Here is a 16140-nt window from a genome sequence, read left to right on the forward strand (position 1 = left end):
CCCCCCCCCCCATTTTTTATTATTTTCCAGACTGAGTTGAGTTCACTGCCATCATTCAGTGCTCATATGTCAAAATTTTGTTTGCAAGTCAAAGCAAAAAAAATCCAATCATGTTTTTATGCAAATATGTGACTTTTAAACTGCAAATGATTACATTGTTAATGTGCTAAAATTGATTGCGTTCCACATTGGAGGTTCCATGGTAAGTGAAAGACAATCCATTATATCTTGGTGAGGCAGAGGAATTCCCTTAAACCAATTCACAAGGACAAATATTGAATACAAATGGAATTTTGCTGGTGAAATGGCAGAAGTAAGGCGCTTTGTTTGGGGATTTCGCTCCGTAAAACACAACTCAACCCAATGGGCGAGTGTTTAACGTAGAATACATTTGCGTTCTGGACACAGGAGGAATTTGTTCTCGCGTGCCACTTCCTCTCTCGGTTGATCTCGAAAGTGAATTCATTCTGAAACGACGTGTCACTTGTGTATATTCAAGACTGGAATGAGTCATCTTGCATGTTGGGTAAAAATGACCTTTGCGTGTCAAAGACTTTCGTATGTCATTGTGGACACAACATAATACATTTCACGTTCGGTGAGGGCAAGGAGAGAGTATTATTATTTGAAATAAAATACTTTTTTTTGTTTTTATCTCTGCAAAGCGAGACAGGCTACCGAATTGCGATTGGCCGTTGCTCTATGAGTGGGTGTGCACGGGCCCGGCGAGTGATTCTGATTGGTTGCTGATCTGTGGGTGGGTGTGCCCGGGCCGGGCGAGTAATTCCGATTGACCGTGTGGAAGGGCGAGGAGGACTGTGGCTGCTGGGGGCAGCCTTGGCAGTGGCAGCCCAGTGGAGGTGCAGGTGACGATGAGAACAATGGAGATGACGGGATGGGGGAGGTAGAGAAGGCGCGATGGAGGGGCGAGGACGAGGGAGACATCAACGGGCTGGTCTGAAGACGCCACAGCAGCTCCTCGTTGTTCTGACTGAGTCGCTTTTTCGCCGTGCTCTCCTTCTCCACTGATTCCTGGAGGTTGGCGTTCTCTTCGGACAGTTGTCTGGAGGAACAGCACGATCGGAGATTAATTGGAGCCCAAGCAATGAGTGACAGGTGTTTTTTTTTACCTGGATAAAGTGAGGTTCCTTTCAATCCGAGCTGTCAGATCCTCATTTTGTTGCTGCAGAACCTGGAGCTTCTCCTCCAGGAACACATTCTTTTGGGCCTGCTCAAATGTCACATTTATTTGTCGGACATGTGAAAGTGATGGTTGAAGGGGAGCCTACCACTTTTTCCAGATGGGCGATCTTCTGCTCTTGCTGGTGTATTTGCTGATTCTTCATTTCCACCACCTCCTTCAAGCTCTTTAGATCCTTCTCAATATGCTGGTACGGCGCTAAGGCATCCTGTTAGCATGGCAACATGTTTAGTGATAGCGCCATCATCTGACCATTTGCCTGAGTAAAAACTCACAAGTATCTGTTCGTCGGTGCTCTTCCTCAGCGCCTCTTCAAAGCGTTTGGCTTTGTCCCGCAGACTGTGGTTTTGAAAAGTGAGCGTGTCCACTTGATCCTAGAAAAACAAACAAACACGTATTTTCCTCCCAGCTTTGGCTCTAAAAGCAAGCATCATGTCGTTGGAGCATACCTGAAGAGAAAGCCTTAGCTTCTCAAAATCCTCCTCAAGGAGCATCTTCTGTTGCTCGTGAGCTTTCCTTAAGTCTGTGAGGGAGGAATGAGTTCGTGTGACTCGCCAAAGGTCAAATTGTTATTTTTCACGTGAGCTGCAATCGTACCTCTCATGGTTCGGGCATGCTCCTCATGCAGTGTTGCCATGGTGATGTTATGCATATCTCTGAGCTCCTGAATGGCTGCCTGGTGGTGAGCTGTCATCTCCTCCACCTTCACGCACAACACAAACACCAAATGAGGACTTTCAATGAGCCGAAATGTTTTGAGTAATGTACGAAATGAAATCGGACGCTTGTCACCTGTTCTTGCTGCTGGGTCCTGAGCTCCTCCATTTGCGACCGATGCTCAGCCTTCAGGTGTTCCGTCTCGGCCGAGTGACACTTGCGTAGGCTCTCCTCCACGGCGGCCAGTTCCGTCTCCTGCTGCACCTGCAGCTCCTGCAGCTCTCGTTCGAATGCCGATTCCACGGCGGCCTTTTCCAGTTTGAGTCTTTCCCAGTTTGCAGAGTTGGACACTGTGGGATGAGTTGGAAGCATTTTCAATACTTCTTTGAAATGTCATTTTGGAAGGAAGTTTTATCGTTCCATCCGGAATAATCATAAGGTATTGGGTTCTCAAATGTTTTGGGTCGACGGAGAAATAGCTCTAAGGACCTTAATGCAAAATGAGCCCGAAATGGCAGTATTTGTTTCCACTTTGTGACGTGTTTAAAGAAAAGAACCAAGTTAAATGTAAGGAACAGGAAATTCTGAGAAATGTCATCTCACCCAGTTGCTCTTTGACCTTTTGGATTTCCTGGAGCAAGTTGGTTTCATTCGCTTCTGCGGTTTCGTTCTGAAGTGGGGAAAGAAATAAGTGCAAAGGTTTTGAGCTCTCACGGTTGAGCCACACCATAAGGCAGGGGTGTCAAAGTCAAATGGACGGAGGGCCAAATAAAAAATTTAGCTACAAGCCGAGGGCCGGACTGTTCGAATGTTCATTGAAAAAATTTTAAATGACGCATATAGTCTAGTGAACCTAATTGAACCTACTGTAAACCTAACAAATATATTCCAATATGATCAGATAAATAAAGCAATATTTTCTTATGGCTCTGTCAGTAATCTTTAATTTTCAACAGACACAAAAGACAAATTTCCTTTATATAAAAATCCCCATAACATGAACATTAAATGAAAGAAACCAGTATTCAAGGCACCATCAGTACCCTATATTTTCTATTTTAGCAAAAGTGGGCTAAATTTACTTCAAAGAAAAAAACAATAATAGCAATTTTCTATCATCCACTCAACTGAAATATTTTTAAAATATAATTGGATTCAAATGCAATAAAATAAAGTGCAAAAGTCTATTAATCAAAAACAACACTTTGTTTAAGGAGAAGTAACATGCAGTGAAAACAAATATTAAACTTTAACTTTTAAACTTGAACTGAGTAAAACCTCTAAATATGTGATTGCACAGTAATGTTCACTTGTTTGAGGTTGAGGGTGATACTTGGTGGTGTCCCATCTTTTCCACAAGTTCATCAATGTTCGGGGTAAGGCTCTGAGCTGAGGAAATCCTCAGAATTGAGTGGAGGTGTTCAGCAGTAAGTCGACTTCTGTGTGATGTTTTGTTCAGGTTCATCAAAGAAAACAGTTGTTCACACAGTTATGTGCTGCCAAACATAGACAACGTTTGAGCAGCCTGGATGCGCAGCTGGGGCATTGTGTCGGGGAGGAAACGGGCGAACTCCGCAGCACCCACTGCCGCATATTTTGCCCTCAGTGCATCATTGCATTGGAGGTCAATCAACTCCATTTGGAGGTTTGGTGGTGAGCTTTCCACGTCAACAGCAAATGGGTTACCGAGCAGTTCCAACCTGCTTTTTTGTGCTTCAAAGTCAGCAAATCGGCGTCGAAAGTCAGCGGCAAGCATACCTATTTTATCAGCCAACTGTGCGCTCGGGAACGCACTGGTAGAGAGCTTCTCTTTCATGGTCTGGCAGCTGGGAAAGTGGCTCAAATTTTCTTTCCGCATCTGAAAGTTAATTTTACTGTGATGCTGACAACTGCTGTGCCAATAAATATTGAAATGAAGCAGCCTACTGCTCGGTGCGTCACCGTTGCATTGTGGGAAATGTAGTATTGGTGTGTGTAAAAGATCTGCGGGCTGCCGGCTTGCTGCGGTCTGCGGGCCGGTTCTAATAATAAATCAAGATCATCCCAGGGGCCGTAAAAAACCTTCCCGCGGGCCGGATGTGGCCCGCGGGTCTTGACTCTGACATATGTGCCATAAGGTCTTTTAAACTGTAGTTGCGCTGTAACAGACAGCAGGTGGCGCTGACAGCTCCTTTTTTATGAACAACTTTTCGATTGATGTGCACCGTGGGGCTTGTGATCGCTGCACTCAGACGGCAGCCATCCGCTCACCTCACGGGTTAAATCATTCCAGACGACTCAGGAGGGCCGCGAGAGAGCTGCTCGGTGACACACTGAACTCTCCCGCAACCTCTCACAAAGAATCTCGCTCGTAATCATCACGCTCGGGGGGGACCGAGCTGTGAATCTCACCTCGTGGTGTTAAATATTGGATGTGATTAAATTCGCACTCACCTTGAGGCGGTAATGCTGAGTAGTGACGATGAAGGCTTCCAAACCCACAGAGGTCTTCCTCAGTTCTTCTTTAAGGGCCCTCAGTTGCTTCTCTTGCCGCTCACAGCATCCGCGCAGCCTCTCCAGCTTATGTGACCCCCCCCCCAAATAAAAATCAGAATAGCAGCAATGCTCCTGCACGGGTTGTCCCTGATTCTCACCTCCTCACGTTGCTCCTCCTTCTCCCTCTGCTGTGCTTTCCTTTCTTCTCCTCTCTGCTGAGCATCTTCCTTCTCTTGCTGCAGCTTCAGGGGAGGAAGGCGGCGAGGGGAGCCAGGGGGGGCAGACCCCCGGGCTGGTCCTCCTGCAGCTCGCTGACCTGACTGCACTATAGGGAGGGGAAGGAGGCAATAAATACTATATGAATGGCAACGAGGAAGTAGTACGACCTCTAAAATATTTCCACAGAATCTGCATAAATTCTTAATCAAACTAATGAGTATCAACCAAGGCAATTTGCCCTGACCTAATGATATTGTGCTCACTCGACAAAAGTTAATTGAATCTTTTGGCAAAGGAATAAGCTGCATATTTGAATAAGTTAAAGATTACGTTGTACGATGGCGATAATGGAAACGATAATGACATGTAGTGACATGACAAAGTCAAAATAAATTAAAATAGAATTATTTGATGACGGCAAACATCACCAATTCCAAATAAATGAAAAGACCCAATTAATATTAAGAATCAGAAACCCTGCTTCACACTTTGACTACCTCGACCTTATCATTCAGCAAATGAACGCATGGGGAGGGGTCTCCATGACAACCCAGGGGCAGGGACCCAGATAATGAGGAAAAAAATCCATGGGGGTGATTAAATGAGAGGGGAAGGGTGAATGAATGAATGGAGACCAAAGGAAAAGAGTGCTTGGCATAATGCTTATGAATGACGACAGAAAGCTACACTGCACAATGATTTCCGCTAGCGTGGCGGCAAGTTTAGCTCAGATTCGGCCACATTTCAACACAATTTCATTTCTTTTTTTATTCTCCTCATCAGACTGCCACGCATGCACCTTCTCCTCGGTTCTGTCAATACCTCGAAATGCGAGCACCAGAGAGAAAATGCTTACCGTTGAGTAGAAAAGAATGTGTCAGCAAAATTGCACTCATGTGGAAATAAAGGCAACTTTAGCAAGAATAAAATGATGTCGTCAGGCCTCTTCTGTTTATCATGAGTGATGAATGGTTAACTGACCTGGTGACTGAGGTTTGGGTGGAACAACTGCCAGCCTCTTTGGGGAGGACGGGAGGGAGCGCGTTACCTCGGAACTCCGCTGGAACTCTTTCCTGCCAACTGTTAAACATAAAAAAAAAAAAACACAGTTTTGACAAGGGAGTAGTCATAATACTTTGATACAGTAATCAAATATTAGATCGATTCATTCAAAGTCAGAAGAGAAAACGGTTTTGTAAAAAGTCAAAGTGCTTAATATTTCACAAGAATCTGGGTCAGCTGCTCTCCACGACTCGGGAAACAATCCTAAACTCGGGATGATACTCGGGATGACTTGTTTTGATGTCAATCCTTTTGTTGTGTGTCAGATTAGATTTGGTGTAGGAGTGGGTGTGATCCGTGGCTGGATTTAGAACAGTGTGAAATGTGCTACCTTTGGAATTGGAGGCGAGTGTGGGGGCGACGAGGAACCATTTTGTAGTTAACAAAAGTGTCTTATCAAAAGGTTAGGGTGTGTCGGTGCAGAGAGGAAGGAGAAAGAAACTAATTCAAATCGAAAAAAAGGGGATTCTGAACAAATCTTCACGAAAACCTTCGTTTGGTGTAGTTCACTACACATTAAAGTGGAGCAGGGAGTGAAAAGAAAACTCAATTAAAAAAGAAAACAATTAGGGTTCTGCTGACCCCCAGGGGAGCTTCTTGGTTGAGCGGGCAGGTATCGGCGCGGTAGTGCCGGGGTGGACGGAGGTTGAAGGCTGTTGCTGCGACATGGCGCAGCTCTCTGCTGATCCGTTGATGGAGGTGCGCCGGTCACTCTATGGAGAGGCGGGTCCTCGCTCACACTTAGACCTGGAATAGACAGATTTTGAGATTCTGAATTATTTTATTTATATATTTTTGTTGTTAGTATTTATTATTTTTTTGTATTATATATATTTTAATTATTTTTCTCAAAATAATCATTTTAGTTAGATATTAAGGAGCTTTTGTTTCTGATGATCTATCTGCAAGTGCACTCAAAGCCCACAGATTCCAAAATCTATCAAATAACGAAACCCTCTCACACTGCGTGTTTGGTCGATCTCCTCGTACCCGATCGATAATTAGGCCACGCCTGCTTTTCACCACTGTCCTCGTGTGTGTGTGACAGATTAAGCAGTTGATTAGGCTCTCAATCGGCTCCTTTTAGACTCTCTTTAGGCTCTTGTACTCTGGCAACGCTGACAGAAAGCATCGTTTGTGAAATGTAACACAATTACTATTATTGTTTGTTGCTCTCTCTCAAAAAAAACAAATCTGTCAATAACCGCTAAACCATACCAGTACCCTTAAAGATGTAACAAAATACGATGTGGAGTTCTTTCGCCGTTATAGAGATCTGATTCAAAAACTGCTCGTAGTTTAATGCGAATGATAGACAAAAGAGATCCAGTGGTTATACAAAAAAAAAAAAACGAACAACCCAGATCGATGGATTTCATGAATAGCAAAGACGAGCTGATGGAGAGCACTGCTTGGCAAAACAGCAGCCCAAGATGGAAACGAGCACACGAGGAGGAGATTAAGTCAGAAGGAACACAGCAGCTGAGCTCAGGCGGAAGCAAACAATGTAAAAAGAAATATCAAGACGGATGAGCTGAGGCTGCTCGGATGGCGAGCCGCTGACGAAATTGAAAAACACCAGAGTTATTAAAAAAAGCAATGCTTGATTTATTGGCCAGCTCTTGCAGCATCATCTTGACTCCTTGCAAATCCCGATTCTGGAAATATGCATTCACTTGATCCCAGAACACAAGTTTAATACCTTAAATCCATCTTTTTTTTGTGGCTTAACCTCACCGCTGTCTGTGAAACACCGCGACACACGTCAGCTTCATTCCGCGCTGTGCCACACACGACACGTTGTGCAATTTAACGGCGAGTCTGTCATTTGTTTCGCCCATTAGTCCATTTGGAGGAAATTTGAAGTTGCAGCGGTCTTTGCTCTTTCGCCATGATGCTTAAAATATCACTATCATGTCTTTTGCTGTGGAAATGTGCCCGTTAATGTAGCGTAGAGGCGCTTTTACAGGCCTGAAAATTTAATAACGGAGCATATCTCCACCATATATCTGCAGGAAACGCTTAGGAATGCAAAGCAGTGCATGTCGGAAGCAGTGTGTGTGTGTGTGTGTGTGTGTGTGTGTGTGTGTGTGTGTGTGTGTTGGGGTGGGCCAAGGTTAAAGCTGCATACATAAAACACAAAGTAATAACCTGGCAGAGATGAACCTGAGTCCAAGTCAGTGGCTAAGATTAAAAGAAAGAACCCTGTTGTGGAAAATTGGAATAAATCATTTCGATGAGTTATTACAAATAGGGACTGGTATCAAATGTATCACTGTCTAAAATCAAGTGTCAGTACGTTGAGTGATGAAACAAAGTGTGAGCTCAGCATCGACGCCGTCCGTCACGGCTGCCGCGATAGTTTTTCTTCCTTTTGCTGCCAAGCGCCATCCATATCCAATTGGCTGTCTCGCATCGTGTGCGTCTCTACTCCACGCACGCCAACCATCTGCTCACAGCGAGCTAGCATGAGTCACACAGCAGATCTTAGCTCCAAGTGGTGGCATCTGGGGTGCCACATCCGCTCTCCACCCGGTCCCAGCCTTGCTACACCGCTCCCGTTATTTTATTATCGCCTAAAGAGGAGATTGACTGCAGCGATAATACTGTATTTGTTTTGACTATTGAATTTCCATCAAGCGAATGGGCCTTACTCGCCGGGGTCGCCCCCACCCAGAAGCTGCCAATCACAGCGGAATTAACAGCGTATTCCCACTGTACTTGACACGCACGGATGCATCGCTCTCTCTCGCGTACGTGACGACAGGATGGTGTTAATGGCTAATCAATGTTGTGCGATAACATACTGCCGCACTTGATGGAATTTAATACTTACATCCAGCTTTATATAGTACGAGGGCATTTGATTGCTTTTCCGGCCACTGATCTATAATGCATGCTCAACGCTAGCGTTTGTGGCGCCCGGGGGGGGCATGTTCAACAAAACGATTTTGTGACAACTTCTATGACCTCGTACGGCTCGCCGAAACAATGAAGCGGATGGTATCGAGACGTGATCAACTGAGCCGTTCAAATATTTCGCCGATGTTTCTCCCGTCTGCATATTTATAAAGAGACTATCTTGAAAGAGGCCAGTCGATTTTGGCAGAAATGGGCAGAGTTTTCAGATTGAATAAATTTGATGCCACATCTCAGTCGCTGCTCATTGATCACAGCAGGTTGATCAGCTTTGATGATGGGGAGCCTCAACTCGGGGGAACCCACATTCCTCCATATGGCGCTCCGTATTTCTTAACGACCACGGCTTTCTGTATCATCCCGAACCCAAATGAGACTGTTTTTGTATGGATCAATGGTGCTGAGCCCAGTTCCTATTCTCTTTGTTTCAGATCCGGCTTGGTACGACTCCCTTGACTAACGCTAGAAGGATGTGCGAACACTCATCTGTCACTCCGACAGCTCTTTGATCGGATTTCTCGGCGTGCCTTAAGGGGAAAGGATCCCTGCGTGACGAGGGAAAACTAAGGTAGGGCAAACACTCATTCCAACATACGTAAATGATGCCCCTGATAGTTCCAAACCATGATTACTTGTGCAACGCTCTCCTTCTAATTGTCATGTTGACATCTTGTACAGTCACTCACGAGCTGGTTATTTCCCACAAGACCTTGGGCAACGCGCCACTTGTACAATGCAATTATTTATAGGTGCAAAATTTGCTGCTTCCATTTCTTGAAACCAGGTTGCGGTGTTTGTGTGTAAAATGTATATTCATTTGGAGGACGATACATCAATACATTCTGAATCAACCAATCGGAGGGCGAGATGAAACAAGCGCTCGGATTACGTAACGGCGAACGTGACGTACGCCGGAGCTTGAGGAGCTTACGTCAGCTGTAACTGGGAGAGAAACAGCCAAGCTATGTAGGTCACATTAAAAAGGCATGGCGTTATTTCAAATTCAGCCAACTAACCGGAGCGCCGTATACTTGGAGTACTGTGATGTTACGCTTCTGCAGCATAAAACATGAGTAGGCAGTTAGCGACTCCAGCTGACTTCTTGCTCTATTAAAAAACAATCGTTCAAAAGAGAAGTGTTTGGTCTCATCTGTGGCTGAGAAGTTCCAAGCGGGAGCCGGAGTAGCCAATAACTGTAAGCCCTCATGAAGCTGTGCTAAAAGATGTTCAGAAGAAAGCAGCTTTCGTTGTAAATTTGACCTAATGAATGTGGATGGGGAGTGTTTATGCAAATGAGGCATAAAAGGGGTAATGAAAACAAGATGGTGATGCTAATGACACTCGCGTGTAGTGATAAAGCTGGCGGCGGCGCAGTGTTTTCAAATGCATCAACCTGTGCTGCCTTTGGGGAAAGTGCACGGGCAGAATATTGAATGGCCCAGACTTACGGTGAGTCGCCCTGTTGGGGTCAGTGTCGCTGGAGTGCGCGGAGGAGACGCTGGAACTCCTGACGAAGCCGAAAGCTGCCAGGCGACCCACGGGGAGACGGGTGGAGCTGAAGCCGGGGGCGCCAAGGCCTGATTGACTTGCTTTGGGAAGTGGGGATCTCCCGTTTACCGCTTGTGCCGACGCCGGAGCCTCAGGGGCGAAAACTTCATCGTCAGCTGGAAGAACAAATTGTGTCAAGAGTTTGAAATATATTTCGCAGTATGTTTACGTCAGGGCAACGCCGCTACGTTGTACGTTTGCAGTGAAGTCGTTCATCATGATGTGCTGATTTTGCTTTCTATTTGGACCTTGCTCCATTGACACTTTTCCAGAAGAATGCTGCTTTTGGATTTGTGCGGTCGGTCCTCCTTGTAGGCTGAATTCATTCCCGATCTGATGCCAACAGGGTTTTAAAATGCGTCGAGCAATTTGGAGCTTAGCTTGTTTTGACAAGAAATCCTTCACTCAAGCCAATCAATTGGGAAAATACGCGGATAGAAAAAAAGCCCAGTTCTTGGACAAAGGGAGGAATCCCTCCCCCCCTCGGGGTAAACACACATGCACACACACCCTTTGGGGTCTTGCAAGGTTTCCAACATTATCCCCTGCTGTCTGCAAAGATAAGGCAGGAAGGCCTACCTCCATCCATCCCTCCCTCACTCCCACCCTCCCAATCCCAACACATCAATCCATGAACAAAACCATTTCATGGGTATTGGGCTAAAACGGCGAGCGAAGGTGCTCTCGCCGCTGCTGCGGCACCACCTCTTCCCGCCTCTTAGCCTATTGCTCCGAGTATTAGATTGGAGTTCGCTGCTCTCGAGTGCACAACTGTGGATCATTAAAGATAAATGTCCCAATTTCCCTCCTGGCCCTGTTTCTGCTTCTTCTTTTCGAGTGTGTCGTGACAGAATAGAATGTGACAAGTATCTACTTAAACCTGAACGGCACAGCACAGCTCCTCTTGCCGCTGACTGAAAACACACAGATGAAGGGAAAGAGGAAATGAGGCTGCAGGTGTGTTAGATTGCCGATAGTTTTTGTACAACTGGCATTCGGGGGGGTGAGATGGATCCAGCAGGAAGATAGTGACGTTCATTAGAAGTTAATTGGAGTTCATTTCAAAGCTTGCAGGTCCCAGAAGGCCAAGCAGCATGAATCAACAAAGATTATCATCAAAAGATTGGACTCAGAGTAGCACGATGCTAATAGTCTTATGTATAGAGATGATAGACATTGGTGCACTATAGCTTGATTTTCATACTAGACCCGGGGTGAGAGCCGTTAAAATATTTATGGAGGTGAGAAATGGAATTTCAACCCATCAGTGGGTTTAGTTGATGAGCAAATTTCCAATATCACTATTCGCCTTATTGCAACATACTGCAGGTGCCAGAGGTAGAGAGTGAATTGTCTGAAGTCCAAATGAATCTGAAGGAGGGGGGAAGTGAAAACGGGTCGGGTAGGAATTCTTTTTGCTTCATAGACGCAGCCTCTCGGAGCGGGACCTTTCCCCCCCGGCCGGCTCAGAGCAGTGTGCATCTTCAAATCCTCCGACTGGATGGAGCCGAATTTGAGCAAATGCATTTTAATGAGCTGCTTTCATCTCAGGTCAAATTCGGCAGAACATTCCTACATCTACTTCCTGCAGATAGATAGCAGCTTTTTTTGCTGTGTCAAATTTCAGCAAGATAAAATGAAATTGGACAAAATTTTCACCTGCGGTATTGCGGCTCCTCTGGCTGGCTTGTTGAATTGGTTGGCTGATTGCTGACCTCTGACTCCCACTAGATTCTTTGCCTTTGACTGGGACGGAAGCCGTCCTGGTCACTGCTCCCAAGCCTAAACGTAAACCTCTGCCAGAACGCAAGAGACTTCCGCTTCCTCCAGTCTGAGTAGCTGTCCGAAGCTGTAGTGGGTCATCTGCAGAACTCTCTTTAAAACTGGCGGATCTCCCGACCTAAAAACCATGGATACAAAACCAATATTTATACTTTACAACTGTATTTAGTGTGATCAGAAATAAAAGAGACCGACCTCAGAGTGTGCTCCATAGAAGTCGTCCGTTTTGCCGGCCAGCTTTGGGGGCGCCGTGTAGCTGTGGTTATGCGTCGGAGGGACGGTGTTTGTAAGTCCCGGAGCTCGGATACTCCTACTCAACACCCCTGACGGGAAGATATTTGTTTGCATGTCTTTGTGGAACTTGTCGTAAAGCAAGTTGGAGGCACTGAGTACTGGTGCCCCTCTGGTTTCCTTTTCAGGCTTAAAGGGGCCTTTCGGAATATCTTTGAAGGAACTGGGTGTTGCGCCTGTACCGTGTGCGTACGTGGACAAGCGCGCTGGTAAAGACGATACCTGATAAGGTCCGTCAACAGCCTGAGGCTTCAGTTGAGGATTCTTCCGAATGTAAGTGATGATTTTTGGACGGACTCCTTTGGGTTTAAGTTTGGGTGAAGGAGAGCTGTCTTTGGGGCTGGAGTTGGCGGAGCTTTGCTGGTTGTTTAGAGGCGCTTTGGGGATTCCTGTTAGGTTGGTTTTAACTGGTGCTCTCACATCGTGGCCCTGAGCTGGTGCCTTTCTATCAGGGCTGCCTCCTGATGGGGTGTGGTGTTGAACTCCTCTACGTGGATCCTTTGAGATGAGGTACATTGAGGCCTGCCTGTTAGGTGAGCCCTGGGGTGTCCTGAGAGGGGAATGGGGAGGTGTAAATGTTCTTTTGGGACTGGAGCAATTCCGTCTGTAGGTGAACTGAGTCTGGAGTTGTCTCTCCATGGTGGAAGATTTGGAGGAGGTCTTTGTCACTGACGCTTGCTGCTTTTCCACTAACAAAACCTCCTTTTTGGCCGCCTGGTCGGGCTGTCTGGATTGGAAGACTCCATATGTGTTGTAAAGGTGTGAAAAATCGGATGGTTCACGTAGAGATGATTTTGTAAGCTTTTTGTTTGCGCCGTTGGGAGTGTGGCTTTGTGAAACTGTCGATCGGCCAACTTCAGAAGCCTGACCGCCGAGCTCTGCTAGGTTTTGAGCTCGACCCATTTCTGACTGACAAAGGGGTCTGACGAGCTGTTGTTGCCTTGGCGGTAGAACCCTTTCTTCAAATCCAGCCCTTCGTCTTTGGCCCAGACCACCACCATTAGACGATGATCCATTTTTGTACTGGCTTGTCTCATCCTGACTGTGCCATTGATCTTGTTTCTCCTGATAGCGCAATGGTGGAGGCTTGTCATCTACTTGATGTGGCCTTCTTGGAGCTTGGGCTGAGGTAGCGTAACAAATGTCGGCCTTAGAGCTGGGCAGACAGATAAAAGTAGAATCCAGGGTGCTGGACAGACTTCCACTGAGATTCATTGTGGTCAGATTGGAGACAAACACGTTGGTTTCCGACTTGGACTGCTTGAGCCCTCCTCCCCCCGCGTTAGGGTTCTCTTCTTCGGACAAGCCTCCCACTTGCTCTGTGCTACGACACGTATTCTTTCTCCACTCCTCTTTGTCCCTCCGACTTCTGCTCTCCACTTTGTTGCTGTCGTTGTCGTTCCTCCTCACCCCAGTTGAAGTCGAGCTGGCGGTTGAACTGGAGGATATCGACATTGGCCCCTCATCTTTACCTTCTCCTGTGCTTCCCCCATCTTCGTCGTCGTCTTCTTCATTTGGGTTGCTCAAGAACGGATGTATGTCCGGACACTCCACAAGCTCGATCTCACGGAACCCCGAGTCGGAACACTGCTGCTCAGAGCCCCAGATGATCATCTTGTCGTGGGATTCACTTTGTGATACCAAAGATGGGAGTGAGGTCGTATTGCATCCTGTGTCCTCTAACATTCCTCCTTGATCACTCAAAGAGGTGAATTGATTGGCGTTGTCATCGCCAGTGCCAGGGAATTGGATTGGAGCTTTGTTTGCCGTCTTTTCCGCTCTCTCGACAAGCCCATGTCCCTCGAAACTAGTTGGGATGCTCATTTTGGATTGTTTCTTTTGAGCGCTCAAAGATACCAGGCCGATACCTTATTAATGCCAAAGGAAATTGGGGAGCCTGAGGCCATTGATCGATTTATAAAAGAGTCTCTTTACCCCAGGTTTTTGTGACGCTGTGATGAATTCTTTTTTTTTTTTTTTTTACATTAGTTCACCACTCATCTTGGGTTCCCTTTGAGCAAGCAAAACAGTATGCGATGGACTTTGCATTGAGGAATTGTTTTTGAATCTGAAAGAAAGAAAACCAGACTGTAAGACCATGATTATCATATCAATATATTGTCATTTCAAAAGCAGTTTCCGTAATGAGATCGTGGGTGTGCGTGGGGTGGGGGGGGGGGGGGGGTGGGGTTAACACTCTCCTCAAGCACACCATATGGCTGATTCTACCATCACTCGCTCGTGTTCAACCTCAGAACACTGGCTTTCCTATATGTGATATTAAGCATGATAGCAGAAAAAGACGGTTTGCTGTATCTTGACGGATTGCTCTGGCCTGTTATGAAAATATTTATACACTACCTACAAATCATGTCGTGAAAATATTTACCACCTACTGTCTCAAACACTAATGTATAGAACTGTACTGCGTCGTGTCCATTTTTGTTTTGGTAGGTAGCGCAGGTTCTATCGTAAACGATTTCAAGTTTGCATGGTATTTATTGGAACCCGAGCTGCTCCGAAATGAGGACAAATGATGTGGGTAGACGGGCACAAAGAAATTGTACGGCGTGCTCTCATCTCCACTCTGCCTCATTGCTAATATTTGCACACAATTGGCGCACGCAAACAAATGATCTGGTAATTACAAGAGCGGACACATCTGAAAAGCTTGGAGAGCAGAAGGATTTGTGAGAGTGAGTGAGCGCACCGCTGCTTTAAGGGGAGAATTTACTGAGATGACATCTTGGTTGATGGCCGTGCTAGCTATTGTTTATGTGAGGAAAAAAAAATACATTACATGACGCAATCCAGTATGAATCAAAGGACCAAGGTACAAGGTAAGGTAAGTGAACAAAGTAGGAGCATTTATAAGAAAGATTTTCTTTGCTTCGCATGACATCTGAACTCCGCTGGGAGAAATGTTCAATGCAAAAAAAAAGAGCAGCCCAGCTTCCGTTGTCATGGCGATACATCCATGAGAACGACACAATCCACATATGGTCTTTAGTGAGTGAGAAAAGGTCAGCGCCAGAAAGAGACACTTGCACGTTAGCGGGATGCTTTTAAAGCGACATACTGTACGTTGTGTTGCCAGCAGCTAAGAGCAGGCAGGCGTGTATTTCTTAGTCGTCTTGAGCCGTGTCCCTAAGGCAATGAAAAGCAGAGCCCAATTAAGACTTTAATGTCAACATCTCTCAAGGGAACTGAAATCAAACCGACAAGTAGATCAAACGGGAAATAAAGTGAAATTGTCAAAATGTTATGTTATGTTTCGATGATACAGCTACGTACATCCGGATGTTAGGAAGCGCTGGGGAAAGAGGACTGTTTGTTTTTGAACCAATCACAAGGAATTAATGACGGTAACTTCCCTTCTAGACTTCTAATGAGCACGTAATGGCTCTCACTGACAGGCCAACACCAGTCTATATTATCTTGTGCTATTTGAGCCCAGTTAGTTTTAAAGCAGACATTAGTGGTGAATTTAATGAACAATTAGAAACAGGATGTGATGTTTACCACAAATGTTGCTACTCAGACGCTCGATCTGAAACTCTTAATATGGTGGCTGTCTTAATAGGAAAGTAGTACTTCAGTCATTGGGGTCGAAGAAATGAAGCTTTGTAAAAGTCTGTTTTTGTGATGTATAGACAAATAAGACCGAGTGAAGTAGTCTACATACCGTAATTTTCGGACTATAAGTCGCGTTTTTTTTCATAGTAAGGGTGGGGGGGCGACTTATACTCAGGAGCGACTTATATACATATATATGGTGTTTTTTTTAACTTTTTTGGGCATTTTATGGCCGGTGCGACTTATACTCCGGTGCGACTTATAGTCCGAAAATTACGGTATGTTCAAGAAAGCCTTTGTTGACATTTTTTGTAGGCTGCAGTTAAGGGAAGCTCATTGTTTCGCACAAACCTTCATGTGCTCACACACATTGGCTTTTGTTGTGGCTCCAGTAGCACATGTGGATATTA

General features: G+C 45.6%; 1 protein-coding gene across 1 annotated transcript; it reads right to left on the minus strand.

The window, feature by feature from the left end:
* Positions 1 to 31: 31 nt before the first annotated feature.
* mtus2a (microtubule associated tumor suppressor candidate 2a) lies at positions 32 to 14059 on the minus strand. Its single transcript, XM_061300117.1, has 15 exons — positions 12059 to 14059; positions 11741 to 11981; positions 9982 to 10197; positions 6197 to 6361; positions 5534 to 5632; positions 4492 to 4658; positions 4292 to 4417; positions 2462 to 2528; positions 1994 to 2208; positions 1799 to 1904; positions 1651 to 1724; positions 1477 to 1575; positions 1290 to 1409; positions 1131 to 1228; positions 32 to 1063 (listed from the first exon to the last, which is right to left on the minus strand). Exons 1-15 carry the CDS (start codon positions 13976 to 13978, stop codon positions 652 to 654), a joined length of 4125 nt encoding a protein of 1374 aa, XP_061156101.1. The 5' UTR covers positions 13979 to 14059; the 3' UTR covers positions 32 to 651.
* Positions 14060 to 16140: the final 2081 nt, after the last annotated feature.

The sequence above is a fragment of the Syngnathus typhle genome, linkage group LG15 (assembly GCF_033458585.1).
Source record: "Syngnathus typhle isolate RoL2023-S1 ecotype Sweden linkage group LG15, RoL_Styp_1.0, whole genome shotgun sequence".
NCBI lineage: Eukaryota > Metazoa > Chordata > Actinopteri > Syngnathiformes > Syngnathidae > Syngnathus > Syngnathus typhle.

Bases quoted from the DNA above. Each gene is read 5' to 3' on its own strand.
- mtus2a (XM_061300117.1), bottom strand. From the start codon at position 13,978: ATGAGCATCCCAACTAGTTTCGAGGGACATGGGCTTGTCGAGAGAGCG. The intron at 5,633-6,196 runs GTCAGCAGAACC...TATGTTTAACAG, and splicing joins ACCAAGAAGCTCCCCTGGGG to TTGGCAGGAAAGAGTTCCAG. The intron at 1,905-1,993 runs GTGACAAGCGTC...TTGTGCGTGAAG, and splicing joins GGACCCAGCAGCAAGAACAG to GTGGAGGAGATGACAGCTCA.